The sequence below is a fragment of the Petromyzon marinus genome, unplaced genomic scaffold, assembly GCF_048934315.1.
Source record: "Petromyzon marinus isolate PM22_M1 ecotype Great Lakes invasive population unplaced genomic scaffold, UKy_Petmar_22M1.pri1.0 PM_Scaffold_199, whole genome shotgun sequence".
Classification (NCBI taxonomy): Eukaryota; Metazoa; Chordata; class Hyperoartia; order Petromyzontiformes; family Petromyzontidae; genus Petromyzon; species Petromyzon marinus.
Window position 1 is genome coordinate 73,600 of NW_027423167.1, and position 24,174 is coordinate 97,773.

At 47.3% G+C, this 24,174-nt stretch overlaps 1 protein-coding gene across 5 annotated transcripts in view; it reads left to right on the forward strand.

The window, feature by feature from the left end:
• LOC116937933 (bifunctional heparan sulfate N-deacetylase/N-sulfotransferase 2-like) overlaps positions 1 to 23,630 on the forward strand; it is a 90,740-nt gene extending 67,110 nt beyond the window's left edge. For 4 of the 5 annotated variants that reach the window (XM_076063825.1, XM_076063823.1, XM_076063822.1 and 1 more), the window contains 2 exons: positions 3,986 to 4,095; positions 14,847 to 15,578. In XM_076063825.1, coding sequence (XP_075919940.1) covers positions 3,986 to 4,095; positions 14,847 to 15,210 — 474 coding nt within the window. In that variant the 3' untranslated portion in view covers positions 15,211 to 15,578. The other variant, XM_076063824.1, reaches the window with a different exon arrangement.
• Positions 23,631 to 24,174: the final 544 nt, after the last annotated feature.

Below are 24,174 nucleotides of genomic sequence, written 5' to 3' on the forward strand. Positions count from 1 at the left end.
ACTCACTCACCTACTCACTCACCAACTCACCAACTCACTCACCAACTCACTCACCAACTCACCAACTCACTCACCAACTCACTCACCAACTCACTCACCAACTCACTCACCAGCTCACTCACCAACTCACTCACCAACTCACTCACCAGCTCACCAACTTACTCACTCACCAACTCACTCACCAGCTCACCAACTCACTCACCAACTCACTCACCAACTCACCAACTTACTCACCAGCTCACTCACCAACTTACCACTCACCAACTCACTCACCAACTCATTCACCAACTCACTCACCAACTCACCAGCTCACTCACCAACTCACTCACCAACTCACTCACCAACTCACTCACCAACTCACTCACCAACTCACTCACCAACTCACCCACTCACTCACCAACTCACTCACCAACTCACCCACTCACTCACCAACTCACTCACCAACTCACCCACTCACTCACCAGCTCACTCACCAACTTACCACTCACCAACTCACTCACCAACTCACTCACCAACTCACCAACTCACTCACCAACTTACTACTCACCAACTTACTCACCAACTCACTCACCAACTCACTCACCAACTCACTCACCAGCTCACTCACCAACTCACTCACCAACTCACTCACCAACTCACCAACTCACTCACCAACTCACTCACCAGCTCACTCACCAACTCACTCACCAACTCACCCACTCACTCACCAACTCACTCACCAACTCACTCACCAGCTCACTCACCAACTTACTCACCCACTCACTCACCAACTCACTCACCAACTCACTCACCAGCTCACCAACTCACTCACCAGCTCACCAGCTCACTCACCAGCTTACCAACTCACTCACCAGCTTACCAACTCACTCACCAACTCACTCACCAGCTCACTCACCAACTCACTCACCAACTCACTCACCAGCTCACTCACTCACCAACTCACTCACCAACTTACTACTCACTCACCAACTCACTCACCAACTCACTAACCAGCTCACTCACCAACTCACTCACCAACTCACTCACCAGCTCACTCACTCACCAACTCACTCACCAACTCACCCACTCACTCACCAACTCACTCACCAACGCACTAACCAGCTCACCAACTCACTCACCAACTCACCCACTCACTCACCAACTCACTCACCAACTCACTAACCAGCTCACCAACTCACTCACCAACTTACTCACTCACCAACTCACTCACCAACTCACTCACTCACCAACTCACTCACCAACTTACTACTCACCAACTCACTCACCAACTCACTCACCCACTCACTCACCAACTCACTCACCAACTCACTCACCAACTCACTCACCAACTCACTCACCAACTCACTCACCAACTCACTCACCAACTCACTCACCAACTTACTACTCACCAACTCACTCACCAACTCACTCACCCACTCACTCACCAACTCACTCACCAACTCACTCACCAACTCACTCACCAACTCACTCACCAACTCACTCACCAACTCACTCACCAACTCACTCACCAACTCACTCACCAACTTACTACTCACCAACTCACTCACCAACTCACTCACCCACTCACTCACCAACTCACTCACCAACTCACTCACCAACTCACTCACCAACTCACTCACCAACTCACCAACTCACTCACCAACTCACTCACCCACTCACCCACTCACTCACCAACTCACCAGCTCACTCACCAGCTCACTCACCAACTTACCACTCACCAACTCACTCACCAACTCACCAACTTACTCACTCACCAACTCACTCACCAACTCACTCACCAGCTCACCAACTCACTCACCAACTCACTCACCAACTCACCAGCTCACTCACCAGCTCACTCACCAACTTACCACTCACCAACTCACTCACCAACTCACTCACCAACTCACTCACCCACTCACTCACCCACTCACTCACCCACTCACTCACCCACTCACCCACTCACTCACTGACCCACTCACTCACCCACTCACTCACCCACTCACTCACCCACTCACCCACCCACCCACTCACCCACTCACTCACTCACTCACCCACTCACTCACTCACCCACCCACCCACCCACTCACTCACTCACTCACCCACTCACCCACTCACTCACTCACCCACTCACCCACCCACCCACTCACTCACTCACTCACCCACTCACTCACTCACCCACCCACCCACCCACTCACTCACTCACCCACTCACCCACTCACTCACTCACCCACTCACTCACTCACCCACCCACCCACCCACTCACTCACCCACCCACCCACCCACTCACTCACCCACTCACCCACTCACTCACCCACTCACTCACTCACTCACCCACTCACTCACTCACCCACCCACCCACCCACTCACTCACTCACTCACCCACTCACCCACTCACTCACTCACCCACTCACCCACCCACCCACTCACTCACTCACTCACCCACTCACTCACTCACCCACCCACCCACCCACTCACTCACTCACCCACTCACCCACTCACTCACTCACCCACTCACTCACTCACCCACCCACCCACCCACTCACTCACCCACCCACCCACTCACTCACTCACCCACTCACCCACCCACTCACCCTCTCACTCACCCACTCACTCACTCACTCACCCACTCACCCACCCTCTCACCCACCTACTCACTCACCCACTCACTCACCCACTCACTCACCCACTCACTCACCCACTCACCCACCCACTCACTCACCCACTCACTCACCCACCCACCCACTCACCCACTCACTCACCCACTCACCCACCCACCCACTCACTCACCCACTCACCCACTCACTCACCCACTCACTCACTCACTCACCCACTCACTCACTCACTCACCCACCCACCCACCCACTCACTCACTCACTCACCCACTCACCCACTCACTCACTCACCCACTCACCCACCCACCCACCCACTCACTCACTCACTCACCCACTCACTCACTCACCCACCCACCCACCCACTCACTCACTCACCCACTCACCCACTCACTCACTCACCCACTCACTCACTCACCCACTCACCCACCCACCCACTCACTCACTCACTCACCCACTCACCCACTCACTCACTCACCCACTCACTCACTCACCCACCCACCCACCCACCCACCCACTCACTCACCCACCCACCCACTCACTCACTCACCCACTCACCCACTCACTCATCCACTCACTCACTCACTCACTCACTCACCCACTCACACACTCACTCACCCACCCACTCACTCACCCACTCACTCACTCACTCACCCACTCACTCACCCACTCACCCACTCACTCACTCACTCACCCACTCACCCACTCACTCACCCACCCACTCACCCACTCACTCACCCACTCACTCACTCACCCACTCACTCACTCACTCACTCACCCACTCACCCACTCACTCACCCACGCACCCACTCACTCACTCACCCACTCACCCACTCACTCACCCACCCACTCACCCACTCACTCATCCACTCACTCACTCACTCACCCACCCACCCACTCACTCACTCACTCACCCACTCACACACTCACTCACCCACCCACTCACTCACTCACCCACTCACTCACTCACTCACCCACTCACTCACCCACTCACCCACTCACTCACTCACTCACCCACTCACCCACTCACTCACCCACCCACTCACCCACTCACTCACCCACTCACCCACTCACTCACCCACGCACCCACTCACTCACTCACCCACTCACCCACTCACTCACCCACCCACTCACCCACTCACTCATCCACTCACTCACTCACCCACTCACCCACCCACTCACCCACTCACTCACCCACCCACTCACTCACCCACTCACTCACCCACTCACTCACCCACTCACTCACCCTCTCACTCACCCACTCACTCACTCACCCACTCACCCACTCACTCACTCACCCACTCACTCACCCACTCACTCACCCACTCACTCACCCTCTCACTCACCCACTCACTCACTCACCCACTCACCCACTCACTCACTCTGTGTCTCAGCTGTTGATCTTAGACGGGATGGAGCTGCGTCGAGATCCCGTCTCTCTGATGTCCACGCTGCAGAAGTTCCTCGGCTTAACTCCCATCCTGGATTACAGCACCTTACTCAAGTGAGCTACTCACTCACTCAGCTACTCACTCAGCTACTCACTCAGCTACTCACTCAGCTACTCACTCAGCTACTCACTCACTCAGCTACTCACTCAGCTACTCACTCACTCAGCTACTCACTCAGCTACTCACTCACTCACCCACTCACTCATCCACTCACTCACTCAGCCACTCCCTCAGCCACTCACTCACTCAGCTACTCACTCAGCTACTCACTCAGCTACTCACTCACTCATTTGGCTACTCACTCACTCAGCTACTCACTCAGCTACTCACTCAGCTACTCACTCAGCTACTCACTCAGCTACCCACTCACTCAGCTACTCACTCAGTCACTCACTCACTCAGCTACCCACTCAACTACTCACTTACCCACTCAACTACTCACTCAGCTACCCACTCACTCAGCTACTCACTCAGCCACTCACTCAGCCACTCACTCAGCTACCCACTCACTCAGCTACCCACTCACTCAGCTACTCACTCAGTCACTCAGCTACTCAATCACTCAGCTACTCACTCACTCAGCTACGCACTCAACTACTCACTCAGCTACTCACTCAGCTACTCACTCAGCTACTCACTCAGCTACCCACTCACTCAGCTACTCACTCAGCTACTCACTCAGCCACTCACTCAGCTACTCACTCAGCTACTCACTCAGCTACTCACTCAGCTACTCACTCAGTCACTCAGTCACTCACTCAGCTACTCACTCACTCAGCTACTCACTCACTCAGCTACTCACTCACTCACTCAGCTACTCACTCACTCAGCTACTCACTCAGCCACTCACTCAGCTACTCACTCACTCAGCTACTCACTCACTCAACCACTCACTCAGTCATTCACTCATTCATTCAGCTTCTCAATCACTCAGCTACTCACTCACTCAGCTACTCACTCAGCTAACCACTCACTCAGCTACCCACTCAGCCACTCACTCAGCTACTCACTCACTCAGCTACTCACTCAACTACTCATTCAGTCAGCTACTCACTCAGCTACTCACTCACTCAGCTACTCACTCAGTCATTCACTCATTCATTCAGCTACTCAATCACTCAGCTACTCACTCACTCAGCTACTCACTCACTCAGCTACTCACTCAGCTACCCACTCACTCAGCTACCCACTCAGCCACTTACTCAGCTACTCACTCACTCAGCTACTCACTCACTCAGCTACTCACTCAGCTACTCACTCAGCTACTCACTCAACCACTCACTCACTCAGCTACTCACTCAGCTACTCACTCACTCAGCTACTCACTCAGCTACTCACTCAGCTACTCACTCAGCTACTCACTCAGTCACTCAGTCACTCACTCAGCTACTCACTCAGTCACTCACTCAGCTACTCACTCAGCTACCCACTCACTCAGCTACTCACTCACTCAGCTACTCACTCAGCCACTCACTCAGCTACTCACTCACTCACTCAACCACTCACTCAGTCACTCACTCACTCAGCTACTCAATCACTCATTCAACTACTCAATCACTCAGCTACTCACTCACTCAGCTACTCACTCACTCAGCTACTCACTCACTCAGCCACTCACTCAGTCACTCACTCATTCAGCTACTCACTCAGCTACCCACTCAGCTACTCACTCAGCTACTCACTCACTCAGCTACTTACTCAGCTACTCACTCAGCTACTCACTCACTCAGCTACTCACTCACTCAGCTACCCACTCACTCAGCTACTCACTCAGCTACTCACTCAGCTACTCACTCAGCTACCCACTCACTCAGCTACCCACTCACTCAGCTACTCATTCACTCAGCTACTCACTCAGTCACTCAGTCACTCACTCAGCTACTCACTCATCTACTCACTCAGCTACTCACTCAGCTACTCACTCACTCAGCTACTCACTCAGCTACTCACTCAGCTACCCACTCACTCAGCTACTCACTCAGTCACTCAGTCACTCACTCAGCTACTCACTCAGCTACTCACTCAGCTACTCACTCACTCAGCTACTCACTCAGCTACTCACTCAGATACTCACTCAGCTACCCACTCACTCAGCTACTCACTCAGTCACTCAGTCTCTCACTCAGCTACTCACTCAGCTACTCACTCAGCTACCCACTCACTCAGCTACTCACTCAGCTACTCACTCAGCTACTAACTCAGCTACCCACTCAGCTACCCACTCAGCTACTCACTCACTCAACCACTCACTCAGTCACTCACTCATTCAGCTACTCAATCACTCAGCTACTCACTCACTCAGCTACTCACTCACTCAGCTACTCACTCATCTACCCACTCACTCAGCTACTCACTCAGCTACTCACTCACTCAACCACTCACTCAGTCACTCACTCACTCATTCAGCTACTCAATCACTCAGCTACTCACTCAGCTACTCACTCAGCTACTCACTCAGCTACTCACTCAGCTACTCACTCAGCTACTCACTCACTCAACTACTCACTCACTCAGCTACTCACTCACTCAACTACTCACTCAGCTACTCACTCACTCAGCCACTCATTCACTCAGCTACTCACTCAGCTACTCAATCAGTCAGCTACTCATTCACTCAGCTACTCACTCAGCTACTCACTCAGTCAGCTACTCACTCAGCCACTCACTCACTCAGCTATTCACTCACTCAGCTACTCACTCAGCTACTCACTCAGTCAGCTACTCACTCAACTACTCACTCACTCAGCTACTCACTCAGCTACTCACTCACTCAGCTACTCACTCAGCTACTCACTCACTCAGCTACTCACTCAGCTACTCACTCACTCAGCTACTCACTCAACTACTCACTCAGTCAGCTACTCAGCTACTCACTCACTCAGCTACTCACTCAACTACTCACTCACTCAGCTACTCACTCAACTACTCACTCACTCACTCAGCTACTCACTCACCTGCTCACTCAGCTACTCACTCACTCAGCTACTCACTCAGCTACTCACTCACTCAGCTACTCACTCAGCTACTCACTCACTCAGCTACTCACTCAACTACTCATTCAGTCAGCTACTCACTCAGCTACTCACTCACTCAGCTACTCACTCAGCTACTCACTCACTCAGCTACTCACTCAACTACTCATTCAGTCAGCTACTCACTCAGCTACTCACTCACTCAGCTACTCACTCAGTCATTCACTCATTCATTCAGCTACTCAATCACTCAGCTACTCACTCACTCAGCTACTCACTCACTCAGCTACTCACTCAGCTACCCACTCACTCAGCTACCCACTCAGCCACTCACTCAGCTACTCACTCACTCAGCTACTCACTCACTCAGCTACTCACTCAGCTACTCACTCAGCTACTCACTCAACCACTCACTCACTCAGCTACTCACTCAGCTACTCACTCACTCAGCTACTCACTCAGCTACTCACTCAGCTACTCACTCAGCTACTCACTCAGTCACTCAGTCACTCACTCAGCTACTCACTCAGTCACTCAGTCACTCACTCAGCTACTCACTCAGCTACCCACTCACTCAGCTACTCACTCACTCAGCTACTCACTCAGCCACTCACTCAGCTACTCACTCACTCACTCAACCACTCACTCAGTCACTCAGCTACTCAATCACTCATTCAACTACTCAATCACTCAGCTACTCACTCACTCAGCTACTCACCCACTCAGCTACTCACTCACTCAGCTACTCACTCACTCAGCCACTCACTCAGTCACTCACTCATTCAGCTACTCACTCACTCAGCTACCCACTCAGCTACTCACTCAGCTACTCACTCACTCAGCTACTTACTCAGCTACTCACTCAGCTACTCACTCACTCAGCTACTCACTCAGCTACTCACTCAGCTACCCACTCACTCAGCTACTCACTCAGCTACTCACTCAGCTACCCACTCACTCAGCTACCCACTCACTCAGCTACTCATTCACTCAGCTACTCACTCAGTCACTCACTCAGCTACTCACTCAGCTACTCACTCAGCTACTCACTCAGCTACTCACTCACTCAGCTACTCACTCAGCTACTCACTCAGCTACCCACTCACTCATCTACTCACTCAGTCACTCAGTCACTCACTCAGCTACTCACTCAGCTACTCACTCAGCTACCCACTCACTCAGCTACTCACTCAGCTACTCACTCAGATACTCACTCAGCTACCCACTCACTCAGCTACTCACTCAGTCACTCAGTCTCTCACTCAGCTACTCACTCAGCTACTCATTCAGCTACTCACTCAGCTACCCACTCACTCAGCTACTCACTCAGCTACTCACTCAGCTACTAACTCAGCTACCCACTCAGCTACCCACTCAGCTACTCACTCACTCAACCACTCACTCACTCAGCTACTCAATCACTCAGCTACTCACTCACTCAGCTACTCACTCACTCAGCTACTCACTCATCTACCCACTCACTCAGCTACTCACTCAGCTACTCACTCACTCAACCACTCACTCAACCACTCACTCAGTCACTCACTCACTCATTCAGCTACTCAATCACTCAGCTACTCACTCAGCTACTCACTCAGCTACTCACTCAGCTACTCACTCACTCAACTACTCACTCACTCAGCTACTTACTCACTCAACTACTCACTCAGCTACTCACTCACTCAGCCACTCACTCACTCAGCTACTCATTCAGCTACTCAATCAGTCAGCTACTCACTCACTCAGCTGCTCACTCAGCTACTCACTCAGTCAGCTACTCACTCAGCTACTCAATCAGTCAGCTACTCACTCAACTACTCACTCAGTCAGCTACTCACTCAGCTACTCACTCACTCAGCTACTCACTCAACTACTCACTCACTCAGCTACTCACTCAACTACTCACTCACTCACTCAGCTACTCACTCACTCAGCTGCTCACTCACTCACTCAGCTACTCACTCACTCAGCTACTCACTCAGCTACTCACTCACTCAGCTACTCACTCAGCTACTCACTCACTCAGCTACTCACTCAACTACTCATTCAGTCAGCTACTCACTCAGCTACTCACTCACTCAGCTACTCACTCAGCTACTCACTCACTCAGCTACTCACTCACTCAGCTACTCACTCAGCTACTCACTCACTCAGCTACTCACTCACTCAGCTACTCACTCACTCACTCAGCTACTCACTCACTCAGCTACTCACTCAGCTACTCACTCACTCAGCTACTCACTCACTCAGCTACTCACTCACTCAGCTACTCACTCACTCACTCAGCTACTCACTCACTCAGCTACTCACTCAGCTACTCACTCACTCAGCTACTCACTCAGCTACTCACTCACTCAGCTACTCACTCAACTACTCATTCAGTCAGCTACTCACTCAGCTACTCACTCACTCAGCTACTCACTCAGCTACTCACTCACTCAGCTACTCACTCACTCAGCTACTCACTCAGCTACTCACTCACTCAGCTACTCACTCACTCAGCTACTCACTCACTCACTCAGCTACTCACTCAGTCACTCAGCTACTCACTCACTCAGCTACTCACTCAGCTACTCACTCACTCAGCTACTCACTCACTCACTCAGCTACTCACTCACTCAGCTACTCACTCACTCACTCAGCTACTCACTCACTCAGCTACTCACTCAGCCACTCACTCAGCTACTCACTCACTCACTCAACCACTCACTCAGTCACTCAGCTACTCAATCACTCATTCAACTACTCAATCACTCAGCTACTCACTCACTCAGCTACTCACCCACTCAGCTACTCACTCACTCAGCTACTCACTCACTCAGCCACTCACTCAGTCACTCACTCATTCAGCTACTCACTCACTCAGCTACCCACTCAGCTACTCACTCAGCTACTCACTCACTCAGCTACTTACTCAGCTACTCACTCAGCTACTCACTCACTCAGCTACTCACTCACTCAGCTACTCACTCAGCTACCCACTCACTCAGCTACTCACTCAGCTACTCACTCAGCTACCCACTCACTCAGCTACCCACTCACTCAGCTACTCATTCACTCAGCTACTCACTCAGTCACTCACTCAGCTACTCACTCAGCTACTCACTCAGCTACTCACTCAGCTACTCACTCACTCAGCTACTCACTCAGCTACTCACTCAGCTACCCACTCACTCAGCTACTCACTCAGTCACTCAGTCACTCACTCAGCTACTCACTCAGCTACTCACTCAGCTACCCACTCACTCAGCTACTCACTCAGCTACTCACTCAGATACTCACTCAGCTACCCACTCACTCAGCTACTCACTCAGTCACTCAGTCTCTCACTCAGCTACTCACTCAGCTACTCATTCAGCTACTCACTCAGCTACCCACTCACTCAGCTACTCACTCAGCTACTCACTCAGCTACTAACTCAGCTACCCACTCAGCTACCCACTCAGCTACTCACTCACTCAACCACTCACTCACTCAGCTACTCAATCACTCAGCTACTCACTCACTCAGCTACTCACTCACTCAGCTACTCACTCATCTACCCACTCACTCAGCTACTCACTCAGCTACTCACTCACTCAACCACTCACTCAGTCACTCACTCACTCATTCAGCTACTCAATCACTCAGCTACTCACTCAGCTACTCACTCAGCTACTCACTCAGCTACTCACTCACTCAGCTACTCACTCACTCAACTACTCACTCAGCTACTCACTCACTCAACCACTCACTCAGTCACTCACTCACTCATTCAGCTACTCAATCACTCAGCTACTCACTCAGCTACTCACTCACTCAACTACTCACTCAGCTACTCACTCACTCAGCTACTCACTCACTCAACTACTCACTCAGCTACTCACTCACTCAGCCACTCACTCACTCAGCTACTCATTCAGCTACTCAATCAGTCAGCTACTCACTCACTCAGCTGCTCACTCAGCTACTCACTCAGTCAGCTACTCACTCAGCTACTCAATCAGTCAGCTACTCACTCAACTACTCACTCAGTCAGCTACTCACTCAGCTACTCACTCACTCAGCTACTCACTCAACTACTCACTCACTCAGCTACTCACTCAACTACTCACTCACTCACTCAGCTACTCACTCACTCAGCTGCTCACTCACTCACTCAGCTACTCACTCACTCAGCTACTCACTCAGCTACTCACTCACTCAGCTACTCACTCAGCTACTCACTCACTCAGCTACTCACTCAACTACTCATTCAGTCAGCTACTCACTCAGCTACTCACTCACTCAGCTACTCACTCAGCTACTCACTCACTCAGCTACTCACTCACTCAGCTACTCACTCAGCTACTCACTCACTCAGCTACTCACTCACTCAGCTACTCACTCACTCACTCAGCTACTCACTCACTCAGCTACTCACTCAGCTACTCACTCACTCAGCTACTCACTCACTCAGCTACTCACTCACTCAGCTACTCACTCACTCACTCAGCTACTCACTCACTCAGCTACTCACTCAGCTACTCACTCACTCAGCTACTCACTCAGCTACTCACTCACTCAGCTACTCACTCACTCAACTACTCACTCACTCAGCTACTTACTCACTCAACTACTCACTCAGCTACTCACTCACTCAGCTACTCACTCAGCTACTCACTCACTCAGCTACTCACTCACTCAGCTACTCACTCAGCTACTCACTCACTCAGCTACTCACTCACTCAGCTACTCACTCACTCACTCAGCTACTCACTCAGTCACTCAGCTACTCACTCACTCAGCTACTCACTCAGCTACTCACTCACTCAGCTACTCACTCACTCACTCAGCTACTCACTCACTCAGCTACTCACTCACTCACTCAGCTACTCACTCACTCAGCTACTCACTCAGCCACTCACTCAGCTACTCACTCACTCACTCAACCACTCACTCAGTCACTCAGCTACTCAATCACTCATTCAACTACTCAATCACTCAGCTACTCACTCACTCAGCTACTCACCCACTCAGCTACTCACTCACTCAGCTACTCACTCACTCAGCCACTCACTCAGTCACTCACTCATTCAGCTACTCACTCACTCAGCTACCCACTCAGCTACTCACTCAGCTACTCACTCACTCAGCTACTTACTCAGCTACTCACTCAGCTACTCACTCACTCAGCTACTCACTCACTCAGCTACTCACTCAGCTACCCACTCACTCAGCTACTCACTCAGCTACTCACTCAGCTACCCACTCACTCAGCTACCCACTCACTCAGCTACTCATTCACTCAGCTACTCACTCAGTCACTCACTCAGCTACTCACTCAGCTACTCACTCAGCTACTCACTCAGCTACTCACTCACTCAGCTACTCACTCAGCTACTCACTCAGCTACCCACTCACTCAGCTACTCACTCAGTCACTCAGTCACTCACTCAGCTACTCACTCAGCTACTCACTCAGCTACCCACTCACTCAGCTACTCACTCAGCTACTCACTCAGATACTCACTCAGCTACCCACTCACTCAGCTACTCACTCAGTCACTCAGTCTCTCACTCAGCTACTCACTCAGCTACTCATTCAGCTACTCACTCAGCTACCCACTCACTCAGCTACTAACTCAGCTACCCACTCAGCTACCCACTCAGCTACTCACTCACTCAACCACTCACTCACTCAGCTACTCAATCACTCAGCTACTCACTCACTCAGCTACTCACTCACTCAGCTACTCACTCATCTACCCACTCACTCAGCTACTCACTCAGCTACTCACTCACTCAACCACTCACTCAGTCACTCACTCACTCATTCAGCTACTCAATCACTCAGCTACTCACTCAGCTACTCACTCAGCTACTCACTCAGCTACTCACTCACTCAGCTACTCACTCACTCAACTACTCACTCACTCAGCTACTTACTCACTCAACTACTCACTCAGCTACTCACTCACTCAGCCACTCACTCACTCAGCTACTCACTCAGCTACTCAATCAGTCAGCTACTCACTCACTCAGCTGCTCACTCAGCTACTCACTCAGTCAGCTACTCACTCAGCTACTCAATCAGTCAGCTACTCACTCAACTACTCACTCAGTCAGCTACTCACTCAGCTACTCACTCACTCAGCTACTCACTCAGCTACTCACTCAACTACTCACTCACTCAGCTACTCACTCACTCAGCTGCTCACTCACTCACTCAGCTACTCACTCACTCAGCTACTCACTCAGCTACTCACTCACTCAGCTACTCACTCAGCTACTCACTCACTCAGCTACTCACTCAACTACTCATTCAGTCAGCTACTCACTCAGCTACTCACTCACTCAGCTACTCACTCAGCTACTCACTCACTCAGCTACTCACTCACTCAGCTACTCACTCAGCTACTCACTCACTCAGCTACTCACTCACTCAGCTACTCACTCACTCACTCAGCTACTCACTCACTCAGCTACTCACTCAGCTACTCACTCACTCAGCTACTCACTCACTCAGCTACTCACTCACTCAGCTACTCACTCACTCACTCAGCTACTCACTCACTCAGCTACTCACTCAGCTACTCACTCACTCAGCTACTCACTCAGCTACTCACTCACTCAGCTACTCACTCACTCAACTACTCACTCACTCAGCTACTTACTCACTCAACTACTCACTCAGCTACTCACTCACTCAGCTACTCACTCAGCTACTCACTCACTCAGCTACTCACTCACTCAGCTACTCACTCAGCTACTCACTCACTCAGCTACTCACTCACTCAGCTACTCACTCACTCACTCAGCTACTCACTCAGTCACTCAGCTACTCACTCACTCAGCTACTCACTCAGCTACTCACTCACTCAGCTACTCACTCACTCACTCAGCTACTCACTCACTCAGCTACTCACTCACTCACTCAGCTACTCACTCACTCAGCTACTCCCTCAGCTACTCACTCAGCTACTCACTCACTCAGCTACTCACTCAGCTACTTACTCACTCAGCTACTCACTCACTCAGCTACTCACTCACTCAGCTACTCACTCACTCTGCTACTCACTCAGCTACTCACTCAACCACTCACTCAGTCACTCACTCATTCAGCTACTCAATCACTCAGCTACTCACTCACTCAGCTACTCACTCACTCAGCTACTCACTCAACCACTCACTCAGTCACTCACTCATTTTGCTACTCAATCACTCAACCACTCACTCAGTCACTCACCCACTCATTCAGCTACTCAATCACTCAGCTACTCACTCACTCAGCTACTCACTCAGCTACTCACTCAGCTACTCACTCAGCTACTCACTCAGCTACTCACTCACTCAGCTACTCACTCACTCAACTACTCACTCAGCTACTCACTCACTCAGCTACTCACTCACTCAACCACTCACTCAGCTACTCACTCACTCAACTACTCACTCAGCTACTCTCTCAGCCACTCACTCAGACGTCCTATTTGGACGTCGATGCGACGTTCGGGTGCGAAGTCGGTTTGGTCGTGTGGTGGTGCCGTTTGGACCTAGATACGACGTTCGGTCGCGATGTCGGTTTGGTCGTGCGGTGGTGCCGTTTGGACCTAGATACGACGTCGAGAAGGGCTTCCGGTTCGTCCTATTTGGACGTCGATACGACGTTCGGGTGTGAAGTCGGTTTGGTCGTGCGGTGGTGCCGTTTGGACCTAGATACGAAGTTGAAAAGGGCTTCTGGTTCGTCCTAATTGGACGTCGATGCGACGTTCGGTCTCAATGTCGGTTTGGTCGTGTGGAGGTGCCGTTTGGACGTGGATACGACGTTCGGTCTCAATGTCGGTTTGGTCGTGCGGTGGTGCCGTTTGGACCTAGATACGACGTTGAGAAGGGCTTCTGGTGCTTCCTATTTGGACGTCGATACGACGTTCGGTTGCGAAGTCGGTTTGGTCGTGCGGTGGTGCCGTTTGGACCTAGATACGACTTTCGGTCGCGATGTCAGTTTGGTCGTGCGGTGGTGCCGTTTGGACCTAGATACGACTTTCGGTCTCAATGTCGGTTTGGTCGTGCGGTGGTGCCGTTTGGACCTAGATACGACGTCGAGAAGGGCATCTGGTGCGTCCTATTTGGACGTCGGTGCGACGTTCGGTTGCGAAGTCGGTTTGGTCGTGCGGTGGTGCCGTTTGGACCTAGATACGACGTTGAGATGGGCTTCTGGTGCGTCCTATTTGGACGTTGATACAACGTTCGGTCTCAATGTCGGTTTGGTCGTGTGGTGGTGCCGTTTGGACCTAGATACCACGTTGAGAAGGGCTTCTGGTGCTTCCTATTTGGACGTCGATACGACGTTCGGTTGCGAAGTCGGTTTGGTCGTGCGGTGGTGCCGTTTGGACCTAGATACGACTTTCGGTCGCGATGTCAGTTTGGTCGTGCGGTGGTGCCGTTTGGACCTAGATACGACTTTCGGTCTCAATGTCGGTTTGGTCGTGCGGTGGTGCCGTTTGGACCTAGATACGACGTCGAGAAGGGCATCTGGTGCGTCCTATTTGGACGTCGGTGCGACGTTCGGTTGCGAAGTCGGTTTGGTCGTGCGGTGGTGCCGTTTGGACCTAGATACGACGTTGAGAAGGGCTTCTGGTGCGTCCTCCTGCCGGAGAGTGGACGATCTCGCTGCCTTGGCAAGAGCAAAGGACGCAGCTACCCAGACATGGAGCCTAGGGTGGGAACTCTCCCTTTTAACTCTCACTTTTAACTCTCTCTTTTAACTCTCACTTTTAACTCTCACTTTTAACTCTCACTTTTAACTCTCACTTTTAACTCTCTCTTTTAACTCTCACTTTTAACTCTCACTTTTAACTCTCCACTTTTAACTCTCACTTTTAACTCTCACTTTTAACTCTCTCTTTTAACTCTCACTTTTAACTCTCTCTTTTAACTCTCACTTTTAACTCTCACTTTTAACTCTCACTTTTAACTCTCACTTTTAACTCTCACTTTTAACTCTCACTTTTAACTCTCACTTTTAACTCTCACTTTTAACTCTCTCTTTTAACTCTCTCTTTTAACTCTCCCTTTTAACTCTCACTTTTAACTCTCACTTTTAACTCTCTCTTTTAACTCTCCCTTTTAACTCTCCACTTTTAACTCTCTCTTTTAACTCTCACTTTTAACTCTCACTTTTAACTCTCCACTTTTAACTCTCACTTTTAACTCTCACTTTTAACTTTCTCTTTTAACTCTCACTTTTAACTCTCACTTTTAACTCTCACTTTTAACTCTCACTTTTAACTCTCACTTTTAACTCTCTCTTTTAACTCTCTCTTTTAACTCTCCACTTTTAACTCTCACTTTTAACTCTCACTTTTAACTCTCACTTTTAACTCTCACTTTTAACTCTCACTTTTAACTCTCACTTTTAACTCTCACTTTTAACTCTCACTTTTAACTCTCACTTTTAACTCTCACTTTTAACTCTCTCTTTTAACTCTCACTTTTAACTCTCACTTTTAACTCTCACTTTTAACTCTCACTTTTAACTCTCACTTTTAACTCTCCCATTTAACTCTCACTTTTAACTCTCACTTTTAACTCTCTCCCTTTTAACTCTCACTTTTAACTCTCACTTTTAACTCTCACTTTTAACTCTCACTTTTAACTCTCACTTTTAACTCTCACTTTTAACTCTCACTTTTAACTCTCACTTTTAACTCTCTCTTTTAACTCTCACTTTTAACTCTCACTTTTAACTCTCACTTTTAACTCTCACTTTTAACTCTCACTTTTAACTCTCACTTTTAACTCTCACTTTTAACTCTCTCCCATTTAACTCTCACTTTTAACTCTCACTTTTAACTCTCACTTTTAACTCTCACTTTTAACTCTCACTTTTAACTCTCACTTTTAACTCTCACTTTTAACTCTCCACTTTTAACTCTCTCTTTTAACTCTCACTTTTAACTCTCACTTTTAACTCTCACTTTTAACTCTCTCTTTTAACTCTCACTTTTAACTCTCACTTTTAACTCTCACTTTTAACTCTCACTTTTAACTCTCACTTTTAACTCTCACTTTTAACTCTCTCTTTTAACTCTCACTTTTAACTCTCACTTTTAACTCTCACTTTTAACTCTCACTTTTAACTCTCACTTTTAACTCTCACTTTTAACTCTCACTTTTAACTCTCACTTTTAACTCTCTCCCTTTTAACTCTCACTTTTAACTCTCACTTTTAAATCTCACTTTTAACTCTCACTTTTAACTCTCACTTTTAACTCTCTCTTTTAACTCTCACTTTTAACTCTCACTTTTAACTCTCACTTTTAACTCTCACTTTTAACTCTCACTTTTAACTCTCACTTTTAACTCTCACTTTTAACTCTCACTTTTAACTCTCACTTTTAACTCTCTCTTTTAACTCTCACTTTTAACTCTCACTTTTAACTCTCACTTTTAACTCTCACTTTTAACTCTCACTTTTAACTCTCACTTTTAACTCTCACTTTTAACTCTCCCTTTTAACTCTCACTTTTAACTCTCACTTTTAACTCTCACTTTTAACTCTCACTTTTAACTCTCACTTTTAACTCTCACTTTTAACTCTCACTTTTAACTCTCACTTTTAACTCTCACTTTTAACTCTCACTTTTAACTCTCACTTTTAACTCTCACTTTTAACTCTCACTTTTAACTCTCACTTTTAACTCTCACTTTTAACTCTCACTTTTAACTCTCACTTTTAACTCTCACTTTTAACTCTCACTTTTAACTCTCACTTTTAACTCTCACTTTTAACTCTCACTTTTAACTCTCTCTTTTAACTCTCACTTTTAACTCTCTCTTTTAACTCTCACTTTTAACTCTCACTTTTAACTCTCACTTTTAAATCTCACTTTTAACTCTCACTTTTAACTCTCACTTTTAACTCTCACTTTTAACTCTCACTTTTAACTCTCACTTTTAACTCTCACTTTTAGCTCTCACTTTTAACTCTCACTTTTAACTCTCACTTTTAACTCTCCCTTTTAACTCTCCCTTTTAACTCTCTCTTTTAACTCTCACTTTTAACTCTCACTTTTAACTCTCACTTTTAACTCTCACTTTTAACTCTCACTTTTAACTCTCACTTTTAACTCTCTCTTTTAACTCTCACTTTTAACTCTCACTTTTAACTCTCTCTTTTAACTCTCCACTTTTAACTCTCACTTTTAACTCTCACTTTTAACTCTCTCTTTTAACTCTCCACTTTTAACTCTCTCTTTTAACTCTCACTTTTAACTCTCACTTTTAACTCTCACTTTTAACTCTCACTTTTAACTCTCACTTTTAACTCTCACTTTTAACTCTCACTTTTAACTCTCACTTTTAACTCTCACTTTTAACTCTCACTTTTAACTCTCACTTTTAACTCTCTCTTTTAACTCTCCCTTTTAACTCTCACTTTTAACTCTCTCTTTTAACTCTCACTTTTAACTCTCACTTTTAACTCTCACTTTTAACTCTCACTTTTAACTCTCTCACTTTTAACTCTCTCTTTTAACTCTCTCTTTTAACTCTCACTTTTAACTCTCACTTTTAACTCTCACTTTTAACTCTCACTTTTAACTCTCTCACTTTTAACTCTCACTTTTAACTCTCTCTTTTAACTCTCACTTTTAACTCTCTCTTTTAACTCTCACTTTTAACTCTCACTTTTAACTCTCACTTTTAACTCTCACTTTTAACTCTCACTTTTAACTCTCACTTTTAACTCTCACTTTTAACTCTCCACTTTTAACTCTCACTTTTAACTCTCACTTTTAACTCTCTTTTAACTCTCACTTTTAACTCTCACTTTTAACTCTCTCTTTTAACTCTCACTTTTAACTCTCACTTTTAACTCTCTCTTTTAACTCTCTCTTTTAACTCTCTCACTTTTAACTCTCACTTTTAACTCTCACTTTTAACTCTCTCTTTTAACTCTCACTTTTAACTCTCACTTTTAACTCTCACTTTTAACTCTCACTTTTAACTCTCACTTTTAACTCTCTCTTTTAACTCTCTCTTTTAACTCTCTCTTTTAACTCTCACTTTTAACTCTCACTTTTAACTCTCACTTTTAACTCTCTCTTTTAACTCTCCCTTTTAACTCTCACTTTTAACTCTCACTTTTAACTCTCACTTTTAACTCTCTCTTTTAACTCTCACTTTTAACTCTCACTTTTAACTCTCACTTTTAACTCTCTCTTTTAACTCTCACTTTTAACTCTCACTTTTAACTCTCACTTTTAACTCTCACTTTTAACTCTCACTTTTAACTCTCACTTTTAACTCGCACTTTTAACTCTCACTTTTAACTCTCCCTTTTAACTCTCACTTTTAACTCTCTCTTTTAACTCTCACTTTTAACTCTCACTTTTAACTCTCACTTTTAACTCTCACTTTTAACTCTCTCTTTTAACTCTCACTTTTAACTCTCACTTTTAACTCTCACTTTTAACTCTCACTTTTAACTCTCTCTTTTAACTCTCACTTTTAACTCTCTCTTTTAACTCTCACTTTTAACTCTCACTTTTAACTCTCTCTTTTAACTCTCACTTTTAACTCTCACTTTTAACTCTCACTTTTAACTCTCTCTTTTAACTCTCACTTTTAACTCTCTCTTTTAACTCTCTCTTTTAACTCTCACTTTTAACTCTCTCTTTTAACTCTCTCTTTTAACTCTCACTTTTAACTCTCACTTTTAACTCTCACTTTTAACTCTCACTTTTAACTCTCACTTTTAACTCTCACTTTTAACTCTCACTTTTAACTCTCACTTTTAACTCTCCACTTTTAACTCTCACTTTTAACTCTCACTTTTAACTCTCACTTTTAACTCTCACTTTTAACTCTCACTTTTAACTCTCCACTTTTAACTCTCTCTTTTAACTCTCACTTTTAACTCTCTCTTTTAACTCTCTCTTTTAACTCTCACTTTTAACTCTCACTTTTAACTCTCACTTTTAACTCTCACTTTTAACTCTCACTTTTAACTCTCACTTTTAACTCTCACTTTTAACTCTCACTTTTAACTCTCACTTTTAACTCTCACTTTTAACTCTCACTTTTAACTCTCACTTTTAACTCTCACTTTTAACTCTCTCTTTTAACTCTCACTTTTAACTCTCCACTTTTAACTCTCCACTTTTAACTCTCACTTTTAACTCTCACTTTTAACTCTCTCCCTTTTAACTCTCACTTTTAACTCTCACTTTTAACTCTCACTTTTAACTCTCACTTTTAACTCTCACTTTTAACTCTCACTTTTAACTCTCCACTTTTAACTCTCACTTTTAACTCTCACTTTTAACTCTCACTTTTAACTCTCACTTTTAACTCTCACTTTTAACTCTCACTTTTAACTCTCTCTTTTAACTCTCACTTTTAACTCTCACTTTTAACTCTCACTTTTAACTCTCCCTTTTAACTCTCTCTTTTAACTCTCTCTTTTAACTCTCACTTTTAACTCTCACTTTTAACTCTCACTTTTAACTCTCTCTTTTAACTCTCTCTTTTAACTCTCACTTTTAACTCTCACTTTTAACTCTCACTTTTAACTCTCTCTTTTAACTCTCACTTTTAACTCTCTCTTTTAACTCTCACTTTTAACTCTCACTTTTAACTCTCCCTTTTAACTCTCTCTTTTAACTCTCACTTTTAACTCTCACTTTTAACTCTCACTTTTAACTCTCTCTTTTAACTCTCACTTTTAACTCTCTCTTTTAACTCTCACTTTTAACTCTCACTTTTAACTCTCCCTTTTAACTCTCTCTTTTAACTCTGTCTCTCTGTCTCTGTGTGTGTGTCTGTGTCTGTGTGTGTGTCTGTGTGTGACTGTGTGTGTGTGTCTGTGTGTGTGTCTGTGTGTCTGTGTCTGTGTGTGTGTCACTGTGTGTGTGTCTGTGTGTGTCACTGTGTGTCACTGTGTGTGTGTGTCACTGTGTGTGTGTTTCTGTGTGTGTGTGTGTCTGTGTGTGTCACTGTGTGTCACTGTGTGTGTGTGTGACTGTGTGTGTGTCTGTGTGTGTGACTGTGTGTGTGTGTCTGTGTGTGTGACTGTATGTGTGTGTGTGTCTGTGTGTGTCTGTGACTGTGTGTGTGTGTGTGTCTGTGACTGTGTGTGTGACTGTGTGACTGTGTGTGTCTGTGACTGTGTGTGTCTGTGACTGTGTGTGTGACTGTGTGACTGTGTGTGTCACTGTGTGTGTCACTGTGTGTGTCACTGTGTGTCACTGTGTGTGTCACTGTGTGTGTGTGTATCTGTGTGTCACTGTGTGTGTGTGTCACTGTGTGTGTGTGTCACTGTGTGTGTGTGTGTGTCACTGTGTGTGTGTGTCACTGTGTGTGTGTGTCACTGTGTCTGTGTGTGTATCACTGTGTGTCACTGTGTGTGTCACTGTGTGTGTATCACTGTGTGTATCACTGTGTGTGTATCACTGTGTGTGTATCACTGTGTGTGTGTCACTGTGTGTGTATCACTGTGTGTGTGTATCACTGTGTGTGTGTATCACTGTGTGTGTATCACTGTGTGTGTATCACTGTGTGTGTATCACTGTGTGTATCACTGTGTGTGTGTCTCTGTGTGTGTGTATCACTGTGTGTGTATCACTGTGTGTATCACTGTGTGTGTATCTCTGTGTGTGTATCACTGTGTGTATCACTGTGTGTGTATCACTGTGTGTGTATCACTGTGTGTGTATCACTGTGTGTGTGTATCACTGTGTGTGTATCACTGTGTGTGTATCACTGTGTGTGTATCACTGTGTGTGTATCACTGTGTGTGTATCACTGTGTGTGTGTCACTGTGTGTATCACTGTGTGTGTCACTGTGTGTGTCACTGTGTGTGTGTCACTGTGTGTGTGTCACTGTGTGTGTGTCACTGTGTGTGTGTCACTGTGTGTGTATCTCTGTGTGTCACTGTATGTGTCACTGTGTGTGTCACTGTGTGTGTGTGTATCACTGTGTGTGTGTCACTGTGTGTGTCACTGTGTGTGTATCACTGTGTGTGTGTGTCAATGTGTGTGTATCACTGTGTGTGTGTCACTGTGTGTGTGTGTCAATGTGTGTGTATCACTGTGTGTGTATCACTGTGTGTATCACTGTGTGTGTGTATCACTGTCTGTGTGTATCACTGTGTGTGTATCACTATGTGTGTATCTCTGTGTGTGTATCACTGTGTGTGTATTTCTGTGTGTGTATCACTGTGTGTGTATCACTGTGTGTCACTGTGTGTGTATATCTCTGTGTGTCTGTGTGTATCTCTGTGTGTGTATCTCTGTGTGTATCTCTGTGTGTGTATCTCACTGTGTGTATCTCTGTGTGTATCACTGTGTGTGTGTATCTCTCTGTGTGTATCTCTGTGTGTGTATCACTGTATCTGTGTATCACTGTGTGTGTATCTCTGTGTGTCACTGTATGTGTCACTGTGTGTGTCACTGTGTGTGTGTGTATCACTGTGTGTGTGTCACTGTGTGTGTCACTGTGTGTGTGTCACTGTGTGTCTCTCTGTGTGTGTGTGTATCACTGTATCTGTGTATCACTGTGTGTCACTGTGTATCACTGTGTGTGTGTCACTGTGTGTGTCACTGTGTGTGTGTCACTGTGTGTCTCTCTGTGTGTGTGTGTATCACTGTATCTGTGTATCACTGTGTATCTCTCTGTGTGTGTGTCAACAGGCTCGTCGCTATCTGGAGCGTTACTATGCACAGTCCAACGCTCACCTCCTCACGCTCCTCACCAGCTTGGGGCAAAAGCCTCCTCACTGGCTCACCGAATCGCTCACCACTCACTCGTAACACTCACCACTCACTCACCACTCACTCACCACTCACTCGTAACACTCACTCACCACTCACTCACCACTCACTCACTCACCCACTCACTCACCCACCCACTCAGTCACTCACTCACCCACCCACTCACTCACCCACCCACTCACTCACCCACTCACTCACTCACTCACCCACCCACTCTCTCACCCACTTACTCACTCACCCACCCACTCACTCACCCACTCACTCACTCACCCACTCACTCACCCACCCACTCAGTCACTCACTCACCCACCCACTCACTCACCCACCCACTCACTCACCCACTCACTCACTCACCCACCCACTCTCTCACCCACTTACTCACTCACCCACCCACTCAGTCACTCACTCACCCACCCACTCACCCACCCACTCACCCACCCACTCACTCACCCACTCACTCACCCACTCACCCACCTACCCACCCACTCACTCACCACTCACTCACTCACCCACCCATCCACTCACCCACCCACCCACTCACTCACTCACCACCCACTCACCCACCCACCCACCTACCCACCTACCCACTCACCCACCTACCCACTCACCCACCCACCCACCCACTCACTCACCACTCACCACCCACTCACCCACCCACTCACTCACTTACCCACCCACTCACCCACTCACTCACCCACCCACCCACCCACTCACCCACTCACTCACTCACCCACCCACCCACTCACTTACCACCCACCCACTAATAATAATAATAACTACAGGTTCACAATGGTCGCGTCTCTCTGTGTAGACTAAGGCTGTCTAAACGTTCGCTGTTTTTTTGTAAATTATAGAATAAACTCGTTTTTGTACAAACCTTTGGAACTACACGGAGACGTCTCCATTTTTTTTGCACTTTAACCCCACCAACCCCCTATTCAACATGGCCACCCACCAACACCCTACCCAACATGGCCACCAACCCCCTATTCAACATGGCCACCCACCAACACCCTACCCAACATGGCCACCCACCACCTACCCAACATGGCCACCCACCCCCTACCCAACATGGCTACCCACCAACACCCTACACAACAAGGCCACCCACCACCTACCCAACATGGCCACCCACCCACCCCCTACCCAACATGGCCACCCACCCCCTACCCAACATAGCCACCCACCCCCTACCTAACATGGCCACCCACCACCTACCCAACATGGCCACCCACCAACACCCTACCCACCCCCAACCCAACATCGCCACCCTCCCACCCCCTACCCAACATAGCCACCTACCCCCTACCCAACATGGTCACCCACCCCCTACCCAACATGGCCAACCACCCCCTACCCAACATGGCCACCCACCAACCCTCCTACCCAACATGGCCACCCACCAACACCCTACCCACCCCCTTACCCA